Raw genomic sequence first — 24,906 nt, forward strand, 5'->3', positions numbered from 1 at the left:
CTGTCACTGGTCACTGGTGTTGGTGAAACGGGTAAGAGCATGATTTTATAACTGTTCTGTTAAATATCTTAAGTGTGGGGGATTTATGGGAGATTGGTTGGGGCTAGTTGTCACAGGGCTGTGTCTCAGTAACTATATGGTTTAAAATCAAAAGTCCAATAGCACAATGTTTTCTCTAGCAGTGTTTTGTATGTTGGTGACAAACACCTTAAAACTTTAATCTTTTAACAACAGATAACTGTATAATACAGGCTGACTATTTAATGAAAGCTGCTGTCAATCAAAGGGGACGGGGAAAGGCTTTAGACAGTTCCGTACTCAGGCAGTGCAAAAATGATGGTTGCTGTCATTTTCCTGCATAAATAAAAGTATTTCATTGATTTCTGCTTGACTTTAAGCTAAGAACTAGAGCGTATTTCTCTTTTAGTTCTCTGTTCAATCTCAAAATAGATGGTGCTCAGTTTTCATAAGAAAAGGAAGATGAGGTCACTGATGCTACATTAGGTAACCCACACACTTGTACATGTGCATGCACAGCTATAGTCAAGATACAAGGGGTTTATGTTGAGCTAGTGTCTTCATCTGTAGGTGCAAGAATAGGCTGAGGCTAGTGCTATTATTAGTTTAAAATAAACCAAAAACATGCACGTGTTCTCTGAGCTTACATACATTTCTCATTAGATCAAAGTAGCATAAAGTCTGCTCTGGAACAGACACAGCGCACGAGTCCTCAGTCCACTCTCTCAGAATCTCCCAGTTTCCCAGTGGCTTTTATCCGGTCTCTCCATGCCAATTACTGCAACAAGACACAGATGTTTATCATTATGCACATGACCTGTTTATTCACCGCTCGTCTCCAGTCTCTTGCCTTGATCTAAATACCCACACTTGTGGTCTTGGCCACTTGAGAGCGCGTGCACGCGACAGAAAGTAAGTGCGTAATACTGTCCCATGACTTAAAAATGCCAAAGTGCAGTGCCCTTAATGCACACTAAACCCACACTATCTCCAATACCACTTCGGAGTATTCAAGGCTAAGCGTATCCCATCATGCATTATGTTCGGGAACTCATGTGCCCCGAAATCGCGAGATGTCGAGGAAAACATTCCACTGTAATTTAAATGAATTAGATACATATAATTTGGAATTAAAAACATAAAGTGTTGCAAATTTTATTGGTGCAAATGTGGCAATCTGGATTTCAAAGGTTTACTAAAATGCCAATTACGGCACTAAACCGACTACTCCACCCCGGAAATGGTCCGGGGACCCAGTCACAAACTGTAAAGCACACAGATTCGCAGTGGCTGAGTCAGATATCAAACAATGGATAAACGGTTCACAGATTTTTTTCAATACTTCGCACAATAGAATACAAACTGGTATCTTTTTAGTATACAAACATTAAAAAAAGGGGAAATGCATCAATCATGGAGCACGATACACAGACACACATACACACTTTACCACTTCAGAATTGGGGAGTTCGTCTTGCCTATCCAATCAACACAGCAACTACTTGTGTTCTCACACCACACCAAATTCACCCGCTGTGAACACTGCAGATCAATAGCCGAACCACCACCACACACAGAGGACTCTGGCTAATCTGGAACCCCAATTCTGAGTGGGAGAGAAGACAATGAGATACAAACAAACACACAAATACACATTCCATGTAATGGTCTATCAATTACACTTGTCACATGCTGCCAGAAGAATCGGTTTATCAAAATGATGCAATCGTTCACTGGCTGATACTAGTTAACTCTGTCAGCCCAGCGCCGTCCTATAAAAATGTATTCTCACACTACAATACAATACTCAAAAGCACATTCACAAACAACTGACATTCAAAGAGACACAATATACCCAATAAAACACAATAGTAGTGACAAAGAAAATCAGTAGCTTCTCGCCACTGTAAGTCACTCAGTCTCAACGTCAATTCTGGAGAAGACTAAGTTTAGATACGTCACTGCGACTGTGAACACGCTATCTTTCCAGTATAGTCAAGGAGACCCTTGTTCATGGAAATGAGATCGTCAAACAATTAGAGTACAAATTGTACAAAATGTACAAATAAGCAAAAGATGTGTCGTTCCGGTCGTCGAGGACCCTCAATCACTAAAATGAGATTGTCAAGTAATTAGAGTAAAACTACAGATCGGCAGTAAATGCGTCATTCCAGTAAAAGGCAAAGGAATGGTCGAAGACAGCTTGCAGAGGAGAATCCAACTCCGTTCCGAAGCACTCCAGCTCGAATAATGACTACCAGCTGCAGGCAATCCTAAATTCACAGGACCAGCAATGGGTCGCATAAAGCCCAACAGCGCCCACGAAGCCTGCCGCAACACCTGGCCTCCCGTGTCACTGTTAAAATATAATACACATTTCAATTTAAGAAATCACTGTCCTGTGAACCTAACATTAAAGTAATTGTAACATACCTGCATAAGTAACTCACACCGCCCAGTGCACTCGATAGCGTGCCAATTATGGCCTCACATTGACAAATAGTTGTTCGACATGTCTAACGTACTCCTCAGTCACACTGTTAAATCAGATGAGCCTCAAATTACCCTTACACACAAAACGTTCATGAAGAGAATGCCACTAGTAGCTCTTACCTACTAGTAGCGCGCCTGAAATGACGTCACTCCCAGGACTCAGAAAGACGCGCTTAGTGAGATGTCAATCTCATCTTTTATACTCATTGAACGTACCGTATCCGCCCCTAATCACTACCGTAATTGATCACATCACCACACAAAGATGAGTATGGTATGTGTAGGCCTAATTTGTACAACATTTGCAACTGTTTTTATCACTTAATTACACTCTAAAAGGTTTAATATGATTTACTCAGTTTTTTTGGTGAAACATTGTTACACTCAAAAAAATGTAAAATTTTAAAGCTGTGGAATCAATGAAATATACTGTATGATTTGAATAAATGCAAGTAAAAAATTAATTAATTAATATAAATTAATAATTTTAGTTTGAGTAACTGCATCTGGTATATTAACGATTAAAATTGAGTAGAAATAATTTAACATTTAAAAAAAACAATATTTATGAGTAATATTAACTGTTTTTATTTATGAGTAATATTAGCTTTTTATTTCCTCTAAACCTTTGTAAATAGAATTCCATACAACAACCAGTATACATGACATTGGCCTATGTCGATGAGTACAGCAATACAGCATATTTTACAGCGTTTTAACATGTATACAATATTGCCTACATTTAAACTCATTTAACAAACATTTTAGAAGTAAAAATGAAACATTTAAACATTCAGGTAGCCTAATTCAAGTGTAATCAACCAGTCTGTTATCCAGTTTCCACCGGATCAGCGCTGGTTCTCGTGCCGGAGACGGACTCGCGCTCTGCGGGTGAACTTCGAACTTCAGACCGCCTTCCTGCGTTTCACTTATAGCCGAAAGATACTGCGAGCGACTGACTCCATAACCTGCCAATAAACAAACAGTGCGCAGTTCTGAGGACATATTAGCATCCAAATTAATTATATTCATTATAATTAGGAATAAAGTTGTGTTTTTTTAAGCAAAGAGTTTCAATCATGCGTAAAGACAGGCACGACTGTTGTTCAGGTGTCGAATTACGCCTCTGTATGTTGTTTTGCATTAAATAAAATGATTTAAAGCACAGTAATGATTTTATAGATAAAATAAAACATACACAAACCTGAATTTCACAGAGGAAATGCACCAAGGGTGGGGGAGGGGTGCAGTGTTTTAATTGAGCAAACTTACTCAATTTATTAATAGTGTGTTAAATATACTAATAATATTAATTTGAATTAAGTAATATTTTTGTTTCTTGAAACAGATCAGTTTAATTCTGCATCCTCAAATATTTTTTATATAAATTTCACAAATATATTAAGTGTATTATAAATAAATAATTTGTTAATCAAATACTAAATTCTTTTAGTAAAAAAAGCTTAACTGTAAACTTATCTTAACTGTTGGATTTTTAGTCAGTTATTTTAGTATGTTTAACTCAAACAATCAAGTAAACGATATTCAGAGATTTTTATTAAGTTAATAAAGTTAAATATTACTGTAATATTACGGTACGGTACTGTACTATTATTTAGAGTGTAGAAGCACCACAATTTTAAATTTGTGTCTTCTGTTAGTTACATAGCAACTACTGGACAGACATGTAGACGTTTATTTTAAAATGCAAAGTATTAAAAGTATAATAAATAAAAGCTCTGTAAACACTCGGGCCAAATAGAGGAAATACGTCATGCAAGTAGACAAGTGGTCAAGTGCAAAGACCGCAAGTGTGGATAAGTGTGGGTGCTTAGAGCAGATGGGAGTTTTAGACGTTTGAATTTGAGATGCGCTGCGGAGGGATTCTTGAGGAATAGTCGGAATAAAAGACAGAGGTAAGTGAATTTACAACTATATTTTGTTACAATTCAACATCCTCTAACGTTTACTAAGATAATATGCGAACATTTAAAAATGCACAAAACTAATCATCGTCTAAATATCGTATTGTATGCATTTTGATTTGACTGTTTCATCAGTCGACCAAAACAAAGCTGCTTATGGGGTAACTGGTGTAAAACATGCTTTTCCAATGCTACCTCGCTGTCTGTTAAATTGATATGCGAGAACAGAACTCGTTCAAATTTTCCGCGGTATTTTCAACAGTCAAAATGATACATCTCCCGCCTTAGCGCTGCTCTCAGGGCAGGAGTACTCAATAGATTCAAATCGCTGTTATTTTTAGTGTATTACGCGCTGCTCTCAGGGCAGGAGTACTCAATAGATTCAAATCACTGTTATTTTTAGTGTATTACGCGCTGCTCTCAGGGCAGGAGTACTCAATAGATTCAAATTGCTGTTATTTTTAGTGTATTACGCGCTGCTCTCAGGGCAGGAGTACTCAATAGATTCAAATTGCTGTTATTTTTAGTGTATTACGCGCTGCTCTCAGGGCAGGAGTACTCAATAGATTCAAATTGCTGTTATTTTAGTGTATTACGCACTGCTCTCAGGGCAGGAGTACTCGATAGATTCATATTGCTGTTATTTTTAGTGTATTACGCGCTGCTCTCAGGGCAGGAGTACTCAATAGATTCAAATCGCTGTTATTTTTAGTGTATTACGCGCTGCTCTCAGGGCAGGAGTACTCAATAGATTCAAATCGCTGTTATTTTTAGTGTATTACGAGCTGCTCTCAGGGCAGGAGTATAGATTCAAATTGCTGTTATTTTAGTGTATTACGCGCTGCTCTCAGGGCAGGAGTACTCAATAGATTCAAATCGCTGTTATTTTTAGTGTATTACATGCTGCTCTAAGGGCAGGAGTACTCAATAGATTCAAATCGCTGTTATTTTTAGTGTATTACGCGCTGCTCTCAGGGCAGGACTACTCAATAGATTCAAATAGCTGTTATTTTTAGTGTATTACGCGCTGCTCTCAGGGCAGGAGTACTCAATAGATTCAAATCGCTGTTATTTTAGTGTATTACGCGCTGCTCTCAGGGCAGGAGTACTCAATAGATTCAAATCCCTTTTATTTTCAGTGTATTACGCGCTGCTCTCAGGGCAGGAGTACTCAATAGATTCAAATCGCTGTTATATTACGCGCTGCTCTCAGGACAGGAGTACTCAATAGATTCAAATCGCTGTTATATTAGTGTATTACGCGCTGCTCTCAGGGCAGGAGTACTCAATAGATTCAAATCGCTGTTATATTAGTGTATTACGCGCTGCTCTCAGGGCAGGAGTACTCAATAGATTCAAATCGCTGTTATTTTTAGTGTATTACGCGCTGCTCTCAGGGCAGGAGTACTCAATAGATTCAAATCCCTTTTATTTTCAGTGTATTACGCGCTGCTCTCAGGGCAGGAGTACTCAATAGATTCAAATCGCTGTTATATTAGTGTATTTCGCGCTGCTCTCAGGGCAGGAGTACTCAATAGATTCAAATCGCTGTTATTTTAATGTATTACGCGCTGCTCTCAGGGCAGGAGTACTCAATAGATTCAAATCCCTTTTATTTTCAGTGTATTACGCGCTGCTCTCAGGGCAGGAGTACTCAATAGATTCAAATCGCTGTTATTTTAATGTATTACGCGCTGCTCTCAGGGCAGGAGTACTCAATAGATTCAAATCGCTGTTATTTTAGTGTATTACGCGCTGCTCTCAGGGCAGGAGTACTCAATAGATTCAAATCCCTTTTATTTTCAGTGTATTACGCGCTGCTCTCAGGGCAGGAGTACTCAATAGATTCAAATCGCTGTTATTTTAATGTATTACGCGCTGCTCTCAGGGCAGGAGTACTCAATAGATTCAAATCCCTTTTATTTTCAGTGTATTACGCGCTGCTCTCAGGGCAGGAGTACTCAATAGATTCAAATCGCTGTTATATTAGTGTATTACGCGCTGCTCTCAGGGCAGGAGTACTCAATAGATTCAAATCGCTGTTATTTTTAGTGTATTACGCGCTGCTCTCAGGGCAGGAGTACTCAATAGATTCAAATCCCTTTTATTTTCAGTGTATTACGCGCTGTTCTCAGGGCAGGAGTACTCAATAGATTCAAATCGCTGTTATATTAGTGTATTTCGCGCTGCTCTCAGGGCAGGAGTACTCAATAGATTCAAATCGCTGTTATTTTAATGTATTACGCGCTGCTCTCAGGGCAGGAGTACTCAATAGATTCAAATCCCTTTTATTTTCAGTGTATTACGCGCTGCTCTCAGGGCAGGAGTACTCAATAGATTCAAATCGCTGTTATTTTAATGTATTACGCGCTGCTCTCAGGGCAGGAGTACTCAATAGATTCAAATCGCTGTTATTTTAGTGTATTACGCGCTGCTCTCAGGGCAGGAGTACTCAATAGATTCAAATCCCTTTTATTTTCAGTGTATTACGCGCTGCTCTCAGGGCAGGAGTACTCAATAGATTCAAATCGCTGTTATTTTAATGTATTACGCGCTGCTCTCAGGGCAGGAGTACTCAATAGATTCAAATCCCTTTTATTTTCAGTGTATTACGCGCTGCTCTCAGGGCAGGAGTACTCAATAGATTAAAATCGCTGTTATATTACGCGCTGCTCTCAGGGCAGGAGTACTCAATAGATTCAAATCGCTTTTATTGTAGTGTATTACGCGCTGGTCTCAGGGCAGGAGTACTCAATAGATTCAAATCGCTGTTATTTTTAGTGTATTACGCGCTGCTCTCAGGGCAGGAGTACTCAAAAGATTCAAATTGCTGTTATTTTTAGTGTATTACGCGCTGCTCTCAGGGCAGGAGTACTCAATAGATTCAAATCGCTGTTATTTTTAGTGTATTACGCGCTGCTCTCAGGGCAGGAGTACTCAATAGATTCAAATCGCTGTTATTTTTAGTGTATTACGAGCTGCTCTCAGGGCAGGAGTATAGATTCAAATTGCTGTTATTTTAGTGTATTACGCGCTGCTCTCAGGGCAGGAGTAGGCTACTCAATAGATTCAAATCGCTGTTATTTTAGTGTATTACGCGCTGCTCTCAGGGCAGGAGTACTCAATAAATTCAAATCGCTGTTATTTTAGTGTATTACGCGCTGCTCTCAGGGCAGGAGTATTCAATAGATTCAAATCGCTGTTATTTTTAGTGTATTACATGCTGCTCTCAGGGCAGGAGTACTCAATAGATTCAAATCGCTGTTATTTTTAGTGTATTACATGCTGCTCTCAGGGCAGGAGTACTCAATAGATTCAAATCGCTGTTATTTTAGTGTATTACGCGCTGCTCTCAGGGCAGGAGTACTCAATAGATTCAAATCGCTGTTATTTTTAGTGTATTACATGCTGCTCTCAGGGCAGGAGTACTCAATAGATTCAAATCGCTGTTATTTTTAGTGTATTACGCGCTGCTCTCAGGGCAGGAGTACTCAATAGATACAAATCGCTGTTATTTTAGTGTATTACGCGCTGCTCTCAGGGCAGGAGTACTCAATAGATTCAAATCGCTGTTATTTTAGTGTATTACGCGCTGCTCTCAGGGCAGGAGTACTCAATAGATTCAAATCCCTTTTATTTTCAGTGTATTACGCGCTGCTCTCAGGGCAGGAGTACTCAATAGATTAAAATCGCTGTTATATTACGCGCTGCTCTCAGGACAGGAGTACTCAATAGATTCAAATCGCTGTTATATTAGTGTATTACGCGCTGCTCTCAGGGCAGGAGTACTCAATAGATTCAAATCGCTGTTATATTAGTGTATTACGCGCTGCTCTCAGGGCAGGAGTACTCAATAGATTCAAATCGCTGTTATTTTTAGTGTATTACGCGCTGCTCTCAGGGCAGGAGTACTCAATAGATTCAAATCCCTTTTATTTTCAGTGTATTACGCGCTGCTCTCAGGGCAGGAGTACTCAATAGATTCAAATCGCTGTTATTTTAATGTATTACGCGCTGCTCTCAGGGCAGGAGTACTCAATAGATTCAAATCCCTTTTATTTTCAGTGTATTACGCGCTGCTCTCAGGGCAGGAGTACTCAATAGATTCAAATCGCTGTTATTTTAATGTATTACGCGCTGCTCTCAGGGCAGGAGTACTCAATAGATTCAAATCCCTTTTATTTTCAGTGTATTACGCGCTGCTCTCAGGGCAGGAGTACTCATTAGATTCAAATCGCTGTTATATTACGCGCTGCTCTCAGGGCAGGAGTACTCAATAGATTCAAATCGCTTTTATTTTAGTGTATTACGCGCTGCTCTCAGGGCAGGAGTACTCAATAGATTCAAATCGCAGTTATTTTTAGTGTATTGCGCGCTGCTCTCAGGGCAGGAGTACTCGATAGATTCAAATCGCTGTTATTTTAGTGTATTACGCGCTGCTCTCAGGGCAGGAGTACTCAATAGATTCAAATCGCTTTTATTTTAGTGTATTACGCGCTGCTCTCAGGGCAGGAGTACTCAATAGATTCAAATCACAGTTATTTTTAGTGTATTACGCGCTGCTCTCAGGGCAGGAGTACTCAATAGATTCAAATCGCTGTTATTTTAGTGTATTACTTGCTGCTCTCAGGGCAGGAGTACTCAATAGATTCAAATCGCTTTTATTTTAGTGTATTACGCGCTGCTCTCAGGGCAGGAGTACTCAATAGATTCAAATCACAGTTATTTGTAGTGTATTACGCGCTGCTCTCAGGGCAGGAGTACTCAATAGATTCAAATCGCTTTTATTTTAGTGTATTACTTGCTGCTCTCAGGGCAGGAGTACTCAATAGATTCAAATCGCTTTTATTTTAGTGTATTACTTGCTGCTCTCAGGGCAGGAGTACTCAATAGATTCAAATCACAGTTATTTTAGTGTATTATGCGCTGCTCTTAGGGCAGGAGTACTCAATAGATTCAAATCACAGTTATTTTAGTGTATTACGTGCTGCTCTCAGGGCAGGAGTACTCAGATTCAAATCGCTGTTATTTTAGTGTATTACGCGCTACTCTCAGGGCAGGAGTACTCAATAGATTCAAATCGCTTTTAGTGTATTACGCGCTGCTCTCAGGGCAGGAGTACTCAATAGATTCAAATCCCTTTTATTTTCAGTGTATTACGCGCTGCTCTCAGGGCAGGAGTACTCAATAGATTCAAATCGCTGTTATTTTAATGTATTACGCGCTGCTCTCAGGGCAGGAGTACTCAATAGATTCAAATCCCTTTTATTTTCAGTGTATTACGCGCTGCTCTCAGGGCAGGAGTACTCAATAGATTCAAATCGCTGTTATTTTAATGTATTACGCGCTGCTCTCAGGGCAGGAGTACTCAATAGATTCAAATCCCTTTTATTTTCAGTGTATTACGCGCTGCTCTCAGGGCAGGAGTACTCATTAGATTCAAATCGCTGTTATATTACGCGCTGCTCTCAGGGCAGGAGTACTCAATAGATTCAAATCGCTTTTATTTTAGTGTATTACGCGCTGCTCTCAGGGCAGGAGTACTCAATAGATTCAAATCGCTGTTATTTTTAGTGTATTACGCGCTGCTCTCAGGGCAGGAGTACTCAATAGATTCAAATCGCAGTTATTTTTAGTGTATTGCGCGCTGCTCTCAGGGCAGGAGTACTCGATAGATTCAAATCGCTGTTATTTTAGTGTATTACGCGCTGTTCTCAGGGCAGGAGTACTCAATAGATTCAAATCGCTTTTATTTTAGTGTATTACGCGCTGCTCTCAGGGCAGGAGTACTCAATAGATTCAAATCACAGTTATTTTTAGTGTATTACGCGCTGCTCTCAGGGCAGGAGTACTCAATAGATTCAAATCGCTGTTATTTTAGTGTATTACTTGCTGCTCTCAGGGCAGGAGTACTCAATAGATTCAAATCGCTTTTATTTTAGTGTATTACGCGCTGCTCTCAGGGCAGGAGTACTCAATAGATTCAAATCACAGTTATTTGTAGTGTATTACGCGCTGCTCTCAGGGCAGGAGTACTCAATAGATTCAAATCGCTTTTATTTTAGTGTATTACTTGCTGCTCTCAGGGCAGGAGTACTCAATAGATTCAAATCGCTTTTATTTTAGTGTATTACGCGCTGCTCTCAGGGCAGGAGTACTTAATAGATTCAAATCACAGTTATTTTAGTGTATAACTTGCTGCTCTCAGGGCAGGAGTACTCAATAGATTCAAATCGCTTTTATTTTAGTGTATTATGCGCTGCTCTTAGGGCAGGAGTACTCAATAGATTCAAATCACAGTTATTTTAGTGTATTACGTGCTGCTCTCAGGGCAGGAGTACTCAATAGATTCAAATCGCTGTTATTTTAGTGTATTACGCGCTGCTCTCAGGGCAGGAGTACTCAATAGATTCAAATCGCTTTTATTTTAGTGTATTACGCGCTGCTCTCAGGGCAGGAGTACTCAATAGATTCAAATCACTGTTATTTTTAGTGTATTATGCGCTGCTCTCAGGGCAGGAGTACTCAATAGATTCAAATCACAGTTATTTTTAGTGTATTACGCGCTGCTCTCAGGGCAGGAGTACTCAATAGATTCAAATCCCTTTTATTTTCAGTGTATTACGCGCTGCTCTCAGGGCAGGAGTACTCAATAGATTCAAATCGCAGTTATTTTTAGTGTATTGCGCGCTGCTCTCAGGGCAGGAGTACTCGATAGATTCAAATCGCTGTTATTTTAGTGTATTACGCGCTGCTCTCAGGGCAGGAGTACTCAATAGTTTCAAATCGCTTTTATTTTAGTGTATTACGCGCTGCTCTCAGGGCAGGAGTACTCAATAGATTCAAATCGCTTTTATTTTAGTGTATTACTTGCTGCTCTCAGGGCAGGAGTACTCAATAGATTCAAATCGCTTTTATTTTAGTGTATTACGCGCTGCTCTCAGGGCAGGAGTACTCAATAGATTCAAATCACAGTTATTTTAGTGTATAACTTGCTGCTCTCAGGGCAGGAGTACTCAATAGATTCAAATCGCTTTTATTTTAGTGTATTACGCGCTGCTCTCAGGGCAGGAGTACTCAATAGATTCAAATCACAGTTATTTTAGTGTATAACTTGCTGCTCTCAGGGCAGGAGTACTCAATAGATTCAAATCGCTGTTATTTTTAGTGTATTACGCGCTGCTCTCAGGGCAGGAGTACTCAATAGATTCAAATCGCTGTTATTTTAGTGTATTACGCGCTGCTCTCAGGGCAGGAGTACTCAATAGATTCAAATCGCTGTTATTTTAGTGTATTACGCGCTGCTCTCAGGGCAGGAGTACTCAATAGATTCAAATCGCTGTTATTTTAGTGTATTACGCGCTGCTCTCAGGGCAGGAGTACTCAATAGATTCAAATCACTTTTATTTTAGTGTATTACGCGCTGCTCTCAGGGCAGGAGTACTCAATAGATTCAAATCGCTTTTATTTTAGTGTATTACGCGCTGCTCTCAGGGCAGGAGTACTCAATAGATTCAAATCGCTGTTATTTTAGTGTATTACGCGCTGCTCTCAGGGCAGGAGTACTCAATAGATTCAAATCGCTGTTATTTTAGTGTATTACGCGCTGCTCTCAGGGCAGGAGTACTCAATAGATTCAAATCGCTGTTATTTTAGTGTATTACGCGCTGCTCTCAGGGCAGGAGTACTCTAGATTTAAATCGCTGTTATTTTTAGTGTATTACGCGCTGCTCTCAGGGCAAGAGTACTCAATAGATTCAAATCGCTGTTATATTAGTGTATTACGCGCTGCTCTCAGGGCAGGAGTACTCAATAGATTCAAATCGCTGTTATTTTTAGTGTATTACGCGCTGCTCTCAGGGCAAGAGTACTCAATAGATTCAAATCGCTGTTATTTTAGTGTATTACGCGCTGCTCTCAGGGCAGGAGTAGGCTACTCAATAGATTCAAATCGCTGTTATTTTAGTGTATTACGCGCTGCTCTCAGGGCAGGAGTACTCAATAGATTCAAATCAAATCAAATCAAATCAAGTATATTTGTATAGCGCTTTTCACAATACAGATTGTATCAAAGCAGCTTCACAGTATTAAAATAAAATAATACAACAAAGTTTGTTTCTAGTGGAATTTATTGATTGATAGAATAAAATTAAATATCCCCAAAATATCCCCAACTAAGCAAGCCAAAGGCAACAGTGGCAAGGAACCGAAAAACTCCATCAAGTGACCTAAATCGCTGTTATTTTTAGTGTATTACGCGCTGCTCTCAGGGCAGGAGTACTCAATAGATTCAAATCGCTGTTATTTTAGTGTATTACGCGCTGCTCTCAGGGCAGGATTACTCCGATTCAAATTGACTTCAACATGCACTAACTTTGATAAGCACAATATAACTGTGTCTTTAGTGCTGTTTTGAGGGCATTATAAATGTATTTTAGCTTAAAGATCTTAAGATTTTTACAAGTAATTTTATTTGTTTACATTGGTACCACGTTGCAATAAGGTCTCATTAATGTCCCTCGCACCAAGTTTACTCCACAAAAGAAATAGTCCAGGAAATATTTTAAAATGAGGATGTTCATTGTGCAATATCCAAAACTGAAGCTTTCAGGTGAAATACATTTTACGTTTTGTTTTTTTATGACTATCAGCTTACATTGAAACCAACATCTTTATGCAATTCATTTGCAGGAAGACCTACAGATCTGGAGAATTTAAGGAGGAACTGACAGACATTTGACCAGGCGACCCATAGTGTTGGGCCTGGTTTAACGGGAAGCCCATTCAAGTTCAATGACACCCGTCTAAAAAAAAAATAATAAAGCAATTAAAAACCTCTAAGAATAATGATATGAGCTAGTTAAAAGTACAACAGTTTAATGATAGGCTACATCTTTGCTCTGCATTTTTTTGTGATATGTTTCTGTTTTATACATTTAATTCACTGGAAATGTTTTGTAATACTATAAAAAAGGAAAGTCATAATTATGCTTGAATTGGTTATTTTGCAAAATTGGACCAAAAGACAGTTCAATAAAAATATAATTAGTAAACTAGTTATTTACAATCAATTTTTTTCAGTCATTAAATGAAATCAAAATTCCATACTTTTGTAAGGATGGATTTCCTACAGGGGTTCAGGCTGCTAAACTGCCGAATGACTAAAGAAATGTTATTAGTAAGATGGTGGAAAACTGTAGATTTCTTGTCTATTACCACCCACTGCTACTTATATCAACAACGGAAATAAGCGTAGTTACAAGTTGTAACAACAGCTAAATATGTGGCAGATTGCTGCTATAGAGTGACGATATTGTTTTGCAATAGGTAGCACTTCAAAGTCAATACCTAATCAAAACTAGTTAGCACATTATATGTAATTGAAAGGGTCTAATGACACGGTTAATATATGGTTACACTTAAAGTTACAAAATAGATGTGATAAAAACTTATCCCATCCCAAAATACCATTAATTGTACCCCCCATATATGTAAAGTGTTTCCTGAAAGATATAAAGAGAGGGAGAGGGTGTAGAAAGAGACAAAGAGCCAGAGAATAAAAGGGACAGAGAAACTTATAATCTTTGATGCCTTCCTTGACCATATGTCTGTAACCCAAATGTGAGACGTTCAAATCGACTAATCAGATAATTACAATTTCCCCCATTGTAAAAGGTGTGACAATTCGTAGACCCCCGAAGTACACACATTTTGACCTACAGGCCTTGAGCACTATCAGCACCTCTGCCTTTAGGAATTCCACGTGGTACCCTGGGGTAAGAAAGGGGAATTGAAACAGTAAAAGAAAATGTTTTTGTTCATTTTCAAATATCTTTAATTATTTTCAATATTACACTTTTCCACACAGACTTAAAATTGCAATCCTCTCTCTAGATTTTTCTAACCATATTAAACATTAATGATTCATAAAACATTACATTTTTGTATACAGTACAATCAGTACAAAAGTTTTCTGGAAGTGATAAGCACTAACAGGATGAGAAGAAACCTAAAATGCTTTATAACCTGTGTGGTTTGATGTTGCATGAGTTAAATGGTAGTCTGCTCCTTTATCTGTTGCTGGTAGAGGGGTAAATGCACATTAATTTAGTGATATTCAAAAGAGACTCACTTATGATAAAGACAAACAATCTCTAAATGATCACTAAACTTTTGCCATGAATTCAATCTGCTTTTGATAAATGTATTTTTAGAAAATCTTAATTTTATATTTTAGTAAACAGAATGGTGGGAAAAGTATGGAAACAAAAATATTTTTCCATACTTGGAAATTACTCAAATCAAATGCCAAACTTTTCCAAATTGCCTAGGAACCCTGAAATTAAGTGTCTTTGTTTCTCTGCAATACTCAGTGGAAAATTAAGTATTTGAACATAGATCCACATTTTGCAATCACATTTATGCATCACAAAGTCAACACTGAGATTGTGTGCTTGTATCAGGTGGAACCAAACGCTCTCCGTCTTTGCATCCAGGCCTTAATCATAGACTGGGTAGCATCATGCATCTTCAGTGTTGGCTCCTTTTATTCATCCAGTTTCTGCCAGCTCTTTCAGGTAACTGAAGAATGAGATAAAAGAACAAGTTAATAATAGACCAAAAAGAAATGGTCTACTTATGTAACAACAAAATGATTAAAAATAATCAAATATACCCTTAAAAATGTGTAGGGCTATAGATTTACTAGACTATAAAACCAGCAAAAATATAAACAGAAAAAAAGAGTATTTTGTACTGTATATTTTGGTATTGTGGGACAACTTGGCTTTAGTTTTACAAAAGTGATGCCCTGGGAGCTGACAGCCATTTTTACTTAATGTTTTTATGAGTGATGTTTTTTTTTTGTTTTTGTTTTTTTAAGAATGAACAATGATTAGTTAGAGAAAAATATAATTATTCTAGAACTGAGCTTAGTGTATCAAATTATTAGAGCACATAGTATCAATACTACTGTATATTCCTGCAATACAGGAATATTACAGGACTTCATTTCTAGGAAAATGCAAAGCAATCAGAATCTCTTAAGTACTCCTTCCCTGACAGCATCGAGTATTGCGCTAAAATAACAGCGATTTGAATCTATTGAGTACTCCTGCCCTGAGAGCAGCGCATAATACACTTTCACGAGTTCACACTTACATATAATTTGAAGGGGTAAAGTTTAATGCGTATTTGGCGTGCTGTCCAGAGGGAGGGCTCGGAGTTCGGCCCGAACCCAGAGTACTCCCCCCGTATGTAAGTGTTTAGGACTAGAAGCGTGGAGAAGTTGTGCTCTCCACTTGTGTTAATTATCTGAACGTGCTCCTCCCGAACCTTGTTAATAAAACATCATAAAATAAAAGCGATCTGAATCTATTGAATACTCCTGCCCTGAGAGCAGCGCGTAATACACTAAAAATAACTGTGATTTGAATCTATTGAGTACTCCTGCCCTGAGAGCAGCGCGTAATACACTAAAAATAACTGTGATTTGAATCTATTGAGTACTCCTGCCCTGAGAGCAGCGCGTAATACACTAAAATAACAGCGATTTGAATCTATTGAGTACTCCTGCCCTGAGAGCAGCGCGTAATACACTAAAAATAACAGCAATTTGAATCTATCGAGTACTCCTGCCCTGAGAGCAGCGCGTAATACACTAAAAATAACAGCAATTTGAATCTATCGAGTACTCCTGCCCTGAGAGCAGCGCGTAATACACTAAAAATAACAGCAATTTGAATCTATTGAGTACTCCTGCCCTGAGAGCAGCGCGTAATACACTAAAAATAACAGCAATTTGAATCTATCGAGTACTCCTGCCCTGAGAGCAGCGCGTAATACACTAAAAATAACAGCAATTTGAATCCATCGAGTACTCCTGCCCTGAGAGCAGCGCGTAATACACATATACACAGATGAATCATTTTGACCGTTGAAATATCGCAGAAAATTCTGTTCTGTTCTTGCATATCAATTTAACAGACAGCGAGGTAGCATTGGAAAAGCATGTTTTACACCAGTTACCCCATAAGCAGCTTTGTTTTGGTCGACTGATGAAACAGTCAAATCAAAATGCATACAATACGATATTTAGACGATGATTAGTTCTGTGCATTTTAAAATGTTCGCTTATTATCTTAGTAAACGTTAGAGGATGTTGAATTGTAACAAAATATAGTAGTAAATTAACTTACCTTGCAATAAATGCGTTCTCCCACGAACATCTGTCTTTTATTCCGACTATTCCTCAAGAATCCCTCCGCAGCGCATCTCAAATTCAAACGTCTAAAAACCCCGCCCTTGCTTCAGTTTCATTGGTTGAAGCTGTAAACCAATCATTTTCCTTTCTGCCCTTAGAACATGTTTGAGTAAGTAAAACTCCCATCTGCGTATTTAGACAAGGCAGATCTCTCCCACTGTAGACTTCACTGAACCACTGACACATATATCATATATTTGATAAAATTTTTAATGCAATGAGAATATGAAAAACTAAATGTGTAACAGTGAGACCAAAACGACAAGACATTAAGTTGAAAAATAAGCCACTGTACATTTGTTGTAGGTGTTGATAGTGACATCAGTCAGAATGGCTCCTCCTCTTCCTCTGATCGTTCTTCTCATGATTCATGGTTAGTCAATGCAACACTTCAGAAACACTCAAGATAAATTTGATACTGCAATTTTATATGCACAAGCTGCTGCTAAATTGTTTGAGATGAATTCTGTGTTTCAGGGGTTTCTAGTGCTGATTGGGGTGTGAGTTACAGTCCTTCACGCATCTGTGCACTAAAGGACTCAACAGTGATAATGAGATGCACTTATAAATACCCTACTGGATATAAGATCAAGAAAGTGTTCTGGACAAAAGGCCCAATGCTACAGGGTGTTGAGCTTCTAGATCTGTCTAATGACCCTGAATACAGTCAGAGGCTTCAGTATCTGGGAGATAAACAGCAGAACTGCACCGTCAGACTGAGTCATGTGACACTGAAGGATTCACGCATGTACTATTTCAGATTCATCACTGATAAACCTGATGGAAAATATACTGGTTATCCTGGAGTGACTCTTACTGTCACAGGTGAGTTTGGTGAGGTTTGTCTCTTCTTCTGTGCATTATGTTGAATAATAATCAGTGTATGACAGCAGCACTAGATATAATGTGTGTGTTGTGTTCAGATCTTCAGGTGGAGTCTCCTGAGAGAGTGACAGAGGGAGATTCAGTCACTCTGAGATGTAAAAGCAGCTGCGCTCTGACTGACAGAGCAACATTCATCTGGTACAGAAACTCACAGCCATTAACTGAGAGAAGAGACAGAAACAATGAACTCCTGCTGCAGTCAGTCAGAAGAGAGGATTCAGGCAGATATAGCTGTGCTGTAGACGGACACACTCACATCTCTCCTGCTGTTCAGATCAATGTCATGTGTGAGTTCTGTCACTTCTGTTTGGGTTACATCTTGGGTTGGTGACAGAGCTCTGGCATTCCCGGTCTGTCATGCGTTGGGTATAGTCTGGTTTGTTGTGAGCACATGGCTTGTCATGTATTTCCTTGTGCCATGTGCTCTCCTGTCAATTGTCTGGCCCCTCCCATCTTGCTACCTGATTATTGATTCATTTGCCCCACCTGCCTTTCCCGTTACCCTCTTTTGTTTGCTTCCTATTTAGTCTCCCTGTGTTTGCAGTCCTGTGCTGGTTTGTTGTCTAAGTTACTTTGTGTTTTCTGTTCCTGCTGATGCCTGTCCTGTTTTCTCCCATGGGGAGTTTTTGTTTGTAGTGTTGTTTTATTTACTTTGTTAATAAATACCCATTTGTTTTCTGCACTTGAGTCCTTGCTCCTTTCACCAACCCAGTCTGTGACAAGTACAGATTGACTTTTTGTTCTTTTTAAAACTAGGAGATCGTGTTTGAATTGGATGATTTAGGGTTTTAATTTTTGTCCTTTTTAGACCCTCCAAAGAGCGTCTCAGTGTCCATCAGTCCATCTGGTGTAATAGTGGAGGGAGATTCAGTGACTCTGAACTGCTTCAGTGACTCAAACCCTCCTGCACAAATCAGATGGATTAAAAGGAGAACAATTATAGGATCAGGAAGAATCTACAGAATCTCAAAGATCAGCTCTGATGACAGTGGAAAATACAAGTGCAAGTCCACCAATGAACATGGAGAGAAACACTCTGATGTTGTGACTTTAAATGTCATGTGTGAGTTATTGATGGTTCGGTAACAGTTGTAGAAATAGGGCTGTGTTTTCCCGAAGCATTGTGAGTCTCAAGATCTGTTCTTGTTCACACTAAAACAAAAGTTTGTGCTTCTGGTACCAGAGTAACAGAGTTATTTCTTATTTCTTCTTTTCTGTAAGCACCACCTTTTCAGTGTTTGAATTTGCATTTCATTCAGCCCATCTGCCTTTTTTCCACATCAGTATTAAAAGACATTTTGGCATGCAAAATAAGACTGAATTTTCATGCATAAGATTTGTGTTGGATTTAACAGGCCTAAAGTCAATCGTAGAGACCATTGGTACCAGTGATTTATACAATCTACCTAGGCTTACAATGCTTTGGGGAAAACAGAAACAGAACAGAAAAAAAAGATTATACAATTTTGTTTTGTTAGATCCTCCCAGGAGCGTCTCAGTGTTGATAAGTGGATCTGGTGTAATAGTGGAGGGAGATTCAGTGACTCTGAACTGCATCAGTGACTCAAACCCTCCTGCAGAAATCAGCTGGTTTAAAGGAGGAACGATTGTAGGATCTGGAAGAATCTTCAGCATCTCAAAGATCAGTTCTGATGACAGTGGAGAATACAAGTGCAAGTCCATCAATAAACATGGGGAGAAATACTCTCATGCTGTGACTTTAAATGTCATGTGTGAGTTAATGATCACCAGTATATTTTTAAAAAATTTCAAAATGTATAATTTTGTAATATTTATTATGAATTTTATTTTTTGTCCTTTTTAGTCCCTCCCAGGAGCGTCTCAGTGTCAATCAGTCCATCTGGTGTAATAGTGGAGAGAGATTCAGTGACTCTGAACTGCATCAGTGACTCAAACCCTCCTGCAGAAATCAACTGGTTTAAAGGAGGAACGATTGTAGGATCTGGAAGAATCTTCAGCATCTCAAAGATCAGCTCTGATGACAGTGGAGAATACAAGTGCAAGTCCATCAATGAACATGGAGAGAAATACTCTGATGCTGTGACTTTAAATGTCATGTGTGAGTTAATGATGGTTCAGTAAATGTGACATTAAATCCTCTAAACATTGTCAGTAATGTGATTTTTTTTCTGCTTTAGACCCGCCAAAGAATGTCTTAGTGTCTGTTTCTGGTGAAACAGAGGAGAGAGATTCAGTGACTCTGAACTGCACCAGTGACTCAAACCCTCCTGCTCTGAACTTCAGCTGGTTTAAGGAGAATGAAACCTCAGCTGTTGGATCTGGACAGAGTTTCAGTGCACTACAGAGTGGACGCTTCTACTGTCAGGCTCACAATCAACATGGATCTCAGAGATCAGACGCTGTAACTGTCACAGGTAAAGGTAGAGCGGCTCATAAACTTACATTACTCTTTCTATAGTGACTCAAATGAATCTGTTCAGATGTTTTACTCTTTTGTCTCAGTTGCAGGACGTCTGGTGATATTATACATATCCATTGGAGGGGTTTGTGGAGCTGCAGTGATCATTACGATGTTAGTGATTTGGTAAGATGTGTGTTTGTGGTACTCTCTCGTGTGTGTGAATGAATGACTGAGTTAGAAAGTTGTGAATTCAGTGAGACGTCATGAACTAATAAAATAATAAAATAGAGATTAAACAGCTTGTTCCTGTCACCACCATACAAAGCACAGTTTTTATGGTGACAGTCCATCATAAATATGAAGATTATCAGATGTATTGTATCTTCTTCTATAAAGATGAAGATTGACATTTTGTTAATTAAAAAAATAGCACTTTATGTTTATGTTAAAAACATATTTTAGAAGGGCCTCATTAACTAATTTTCCCTGGGACCCACACACTTAAAGGGGACCTATTGTGCTAAATTCACTTCTGCATGCTGTTTGGACATAAATGTGTGTTGGCAGTGTGTGTACACAACCACCCAATAGTGATACAAATCCACTCACTCCTTTTTTATTAATTCCCATAAATCATCAGCAGTGTCTCCCAACGACCTGTTTTCAGAATGCTGTTTTAGTGACATCACTAAGCACAGGCCCCGCCCACGAGTGTTGACAGACACTGCCGTTTCAACATAGACCCGCCCTGATCGAGTTCACAGCGAGTTGTACACATCCGCCATTGCTGCACTGACAAGAATGTCTCCCAAGCGTTGTAGGTGTTGTGTGGCTGGATGTATTAATCCACATCGCTCTCTCTATTTACTCCCGACATCTGAGGCAGCCGCTGAAGACAAGGTGGAATTACTTTGTTTTCAATGAAAATGCTCCCTCAACTCTACCGAAATTCATTTATGTAACGTTACTTACGCACTTCTTATACTGTGTTTACTCAGCTCTTACGGTGATTTTCTGGACTCAAACTGACGCTTCATCTTTTGTGTGATGTACAATAAACTTTATTAAACTCATCAGTATATGTTTGATCATCATTCAGAGCTGGTCCGAAACAGCAGACTTGTAGGCTATTAATAGTGGATACATACAAGCAGATGACAAATACGTTATAACCGTAATTAAACTACTAAACTATACCTGTTCCATCTCCATACAGCACTCTGACTCTGTAGGCATTATTCTCCGACTCTGGGTCGAAATGAACACCGTTACTGAGAGTTTCTGATATTATCATCATTCCGTGAGATGAAATTGTCCTGAGACTGAGCGCAAGCTCATGAAGCTCCGCCCCCTGTGCTGTGCAGCAGCAGCTTATTTGCATTTAAAGGGCACACACTAAAACAGCGCGTTTTTCTGAGCACCAAAAAGTGACAATTTAAACATTCTGTAAAAAAATATGTGTTGGGTATTTTGAGCTAAAACTTCACATACACACTCTGGGGACATCAGAGATTTATTTTACATCTTGTGAAAAGGAGCATAATGTTGTTATATAGTAATTTGACAATAGGTGTCACTGTTGTATTGCCAGTGTGTCACTACAGTTCTGTTATTCATTCTTCTTCGTTGTTTTTCCTGCTTTGTTGGATATAATAAAAAAGCATGTGAAACTTCAATAGGTTATGGGCCCAGATCTTCGCTAAAGCAAAGAAGAGGTACTTTTACACAGGTTCTTTTTGTGTGTGTGTGAAATAGACAGTGTTGTGGAACTCACAATGGAGGATAAACTGTTTATTGAAAAGCTGAGTGGGACAGAGAAATGGGCAACGTGGAAATTTCAAATGGAACATTTGATGAAAGCTAAAGGGCTATGGGGCATGGTGATGGAGACTGACACTGTGGCAGGAGGAGCAAATGCACAGGCAAGAGCAGAATTTGAAAAACGGAAAGAAAAGGCGTTGTCTGTGTTGGTGCTGAATGTGAGTACGCCCCAGTTGTACCTGATAACAAGCTGTAAGACCCCTAAGGAAGCGTGGGACACGCTAAAATGACATTTTGAGAGAGACACTCTTGCAAACAAACTGTTTCTGAAGAAAAAAATACTTCAGATGTGAAATGAATGAAGGAGAAAACATAACTGAACATTTGAAACGAATGAAGGAGTTAACTGACCAGCTAGGGGCAATAGGTGCGGTGATTGAAGAGGAGGACCAGATTGTAACACTACTGGGTAGCTTGCCACCAAGCTATGCTACAATTGTCACTGCACTGTAAACTAAGTTGGACAGTTTAACGCTGCAGTTTGTTCAGCAAGCATTGATAAATGAAGAACAAAAGCGAGTGTCTGCTGATGGTAACTATGGCGGTACTATGTCCAGTGGTGCTGCGTCCGGTGGCGCATCAGCGCTGTCAACACAAGTTCGTAGTGATATGCAGGCTAACACCAAGGCAGTGAGAGCAGACAGATCGTGGAGATGTTACAAGTGTGGGAAAGAAGGACATATCAAGCGTGACTGTCCAAATAAGAAAAAACAGACTAAAACACACAAAGCCAAAAATGTAACATGTGAACATGATGAAGACTCATCTGAAAGTGCCTTCGTCGCCAGAGAGGATAAGATGGATAAGGATAAGGATAAGATGACACAACAGGTCGAGTGGTTAATCGACTCTGGCGCCTCAAAGCACATGACGTGTCATGAATAAATTCTTCAAGACTACCAGCAATTTCCAAAAGCACAGTCTGTGAAACTCGGTGATGGCAGAGTGGTTGACGCTCTAGGACTTGGTAACGTTAAACTAAGAATGACATTAAAAATCAGTGATGTAAAAAATGTCACAATGCTTGATGTGCTGTATGTTCCCAAGTTATCCGGGAATCTTTTCTCAGTGGGAGCTGCTGTAAAAAAAGGAAATACGGTGCAGTTCAAGAAGTCTCGCTGTTCCATCCGTGATAAAAATGGAAATCTCAGAGGAATGGGAACACAAAGATCTGATGGATTGTATCAGCTGGATGACGAGGGAAGTTCGCCCGTCTGTCACTGTGCATCAAGTGCATTAATAGCAGCCAGTTTGTGGCACCAGCGATTGGGTCACACCACTAAGTTGAAAGAACTTAAAAAACTGGTGAATGGAGTGGACCTTCCTGCTGAGAAAGAAGTTCCCTTCTGTGAAGCATGTATGGAAGGCAAGCTGTCTAGGAAGCCACATAAGCCAGTTGGGAGAGATCCGTTCCAAACATAAACTACAGTTGGTTCATAGTGACGTCTGTGGTCCCATGCAGACTGAATCTGTAGGTGGATCAAAGTACTTTGTGACTTTTATTGATGACTATTCTAGATGTTGCAAGGTATAATTTATGAAACAGAAGAGTGAAGTTCTTTGCAAATTCAAGGAATTTGAGAAAATATTATCCAATGAGTGCGGACTGAAAATGGCAAGACTAAGAACGGATAATGCACATCCAAAGAATTTCAAGAATACTTGAAGGCTCAAGGTATCCACCATGAGACAACTGTACCTCACACACCTCAGCAAAATGGTGTTGCAGAAAGAAAAAAATAGGACATTAAGTGAAGCAGCGAGAACCATGCTCTCTCATGCTAAATTACCAAAGTCGTACTGGGCAGAGGCTGTACTAGCGACCGCAGCTTACATACAGAACAGACTCCCCACATCTGTACTGAAACAAGTGATGCCCTACCAGAGATGGTGCGACAAACAGCCAAATGTGAGTCACATGAAAGTGTTTGGTTGCGTAGCTTATGCACATGTCCTAGACACAGAAAGAAGAAAACTGGACAAGAAGGCTGTGAAGCTTCGTTTCGTGGGATATGCCAACAATGCCAAGGGCTATCGCTTGTTCGATGAAGAAAAAAAGAGGATTCTAATTCGTCGGGATGTGATCTTCAACAAATCAGACTTTGACTTGAAACAAGAAAGTGGACATTTCTTGTTCGGAGAACGAAGTTATTGTGAAAACTGACGAGAGAACACCAGTCGATGCTACTGTCGATGAAACTGCTAGAGAAGGTGGCGGAATCAGAAAACCACCTAAGAGATATGGTTATGATGAGTTTGCCGACCTGGTGACTGTGGATCATTATCAAATCAAGTATATTTGTATAGCGCTTTTCACAATACAGATTGTATCAAAGCAGCTTCACAGTATTAAAATAAAATAATACAACAAAGTTTGTTTCTAGTGGAATTTATTGATTGATAGAATAAAATTAAATATCCCCAAAATATCCCCAACTGAGCAAGCCAAAGGCAACAGTGGCAAGGAACCGAAAAAACTCCATCAAGTGACCTAATGGTGTCCTAAAACTCCATCAGGTGACCTAATGGAGAAAAAAAAAAAACCTTGGGAGAACCCAGGCTCAGTCGGGGGCCAGTTCTCCTCTGGCATTTATGAACTAGAGGCCGGATTGTAGTTTGAAACTGTGAGATTAACAATATTATATGAATGCCTGGCTGAAAAGATGCGTCTTTAATCTAGTTTTAAACTGGGAGAGCGAGTCCGAGCAACGAACAGTATCAGGAAGGCTATTCCAGAGTTTTGGAGCCAAATGTGAAAATGCTCTCCCTCCTTTGGTTGATCTGGATATCCTAGGTATGACCAAAAGCCTTGAATTTATTGATCTTAAAGAGCGCGATGGATTATAGGGTGATAGAAGATCCGTTAAATAGACTGGAGCTAAGCCGTTTAGGGCTTTATAAGTCAGTAGCAATACCTTATAATTAATACGGAACTTTATAGGTAGCCAATGTAGTGATGATAAAATCGGTGTTATATGATCATATTTTCTTGATCTAGTAAGAACTCTAGCAGCTGCATTTTGGACTAACTGTAGCTTGTTTATTGAGGATGCAGGACAACCGGCTAATAAAGCATTACAGTAATCTAGTCTCGAGGTCATGAATGCATGAACTAACTT

The 24,906-nt window shown here is 39.3% G+C and overlaps 3 protein-coding genes across 3 annotated transcripts in view; all 3 read left to right on the forward strand.

The window, feature by feature from the left end:
• Positions 1 to 22,017, forward strand: LOC311069432 (uncharacterized protein; the record flags this gene model as incomplete). Its single annotated transcript, XM_084092599.1, has 6 exons — positions 1 to 31; positions 17,005 to 17,071; positions 17,176 to 17,523; positions 19,743 to 19,764; positions 19,849 to 19,979; positions 21,722 to 22,017. The coding sequence occupies exons 2-6, from the start codon at positions 17,029 to 17,031 to the stop codon at positions 22,015 to 22,017; spliced, it is 840 nt and encodes a 279-aa protein (XP_083948725.1). The 5' UTR covers positions 1 to 31; positions 17,005 to 17,028.
• LOC311077723 (uncharacterized protein) overlaps positions 1 to 24,906 on the forward strand; it is a 118,210-nt gene that overhangs the window by 15,799 nt on the left and 77,505 nt on the right. The gene's annotated exons all lie outside the window — the stretch shown is intronic.
• The window catches only part of LOC311069424 (B-cell receptor CD22-like), a gene marked incomplete at its 5' end in the record, with an annotated part of 17,325 nt that continues 9,447 nt past the window's right edge, over positions 17,029 to 24,906 (forward strand). Inside the window, 8 exons of the mRNA XM_084092588.1 lie at positions 17,029 to 17,071; positions 17,176 to 17,523; positions 17,622 to 17,870; positions 18,392 to 18,646; positions 19,062 to 19,316; positions 19,409 to 19,663; positions 19,743 to 19,979; positions 20,068 to 20,149. Of these exons, the coding sequence (XP_083948714.1) occupies positions 17,029 to 17,071; positions 17,176 to 17,523; positions 17,622 to 17,870; positions 18,392 to 18,646; positions 19,062 to 19,316; positions 19,409 to 19,663; positions 19,743 to 19,979; positions 20,068 to 20,149 (1,724 nt within the window). The remainder of the gene's footprint in view (positions 17,072 to 17,175; positions 17,524 to 17,621; positions 17,871 to 18,391; positions 18,647 to 19,061; positions 19,317 to 19,408; positions 19,664 to 19,742; positions 19,980 to 20,067; positions 20,150 to 24,906) is intronic.

The sequence above is a fragment of the Abramis brama genome (assembly GCF_963993115.1).
Source record: "Abramis brama genome assembly, chromosome: 2".
In the NCBI taxonomy this organism is placed as follows: domain Eukaryota; kingdom Metazoa; phylum Chordata; class Actinopteri; order Cypriniformes; family Leuciscidae; genus Abramis; species Abramis brama.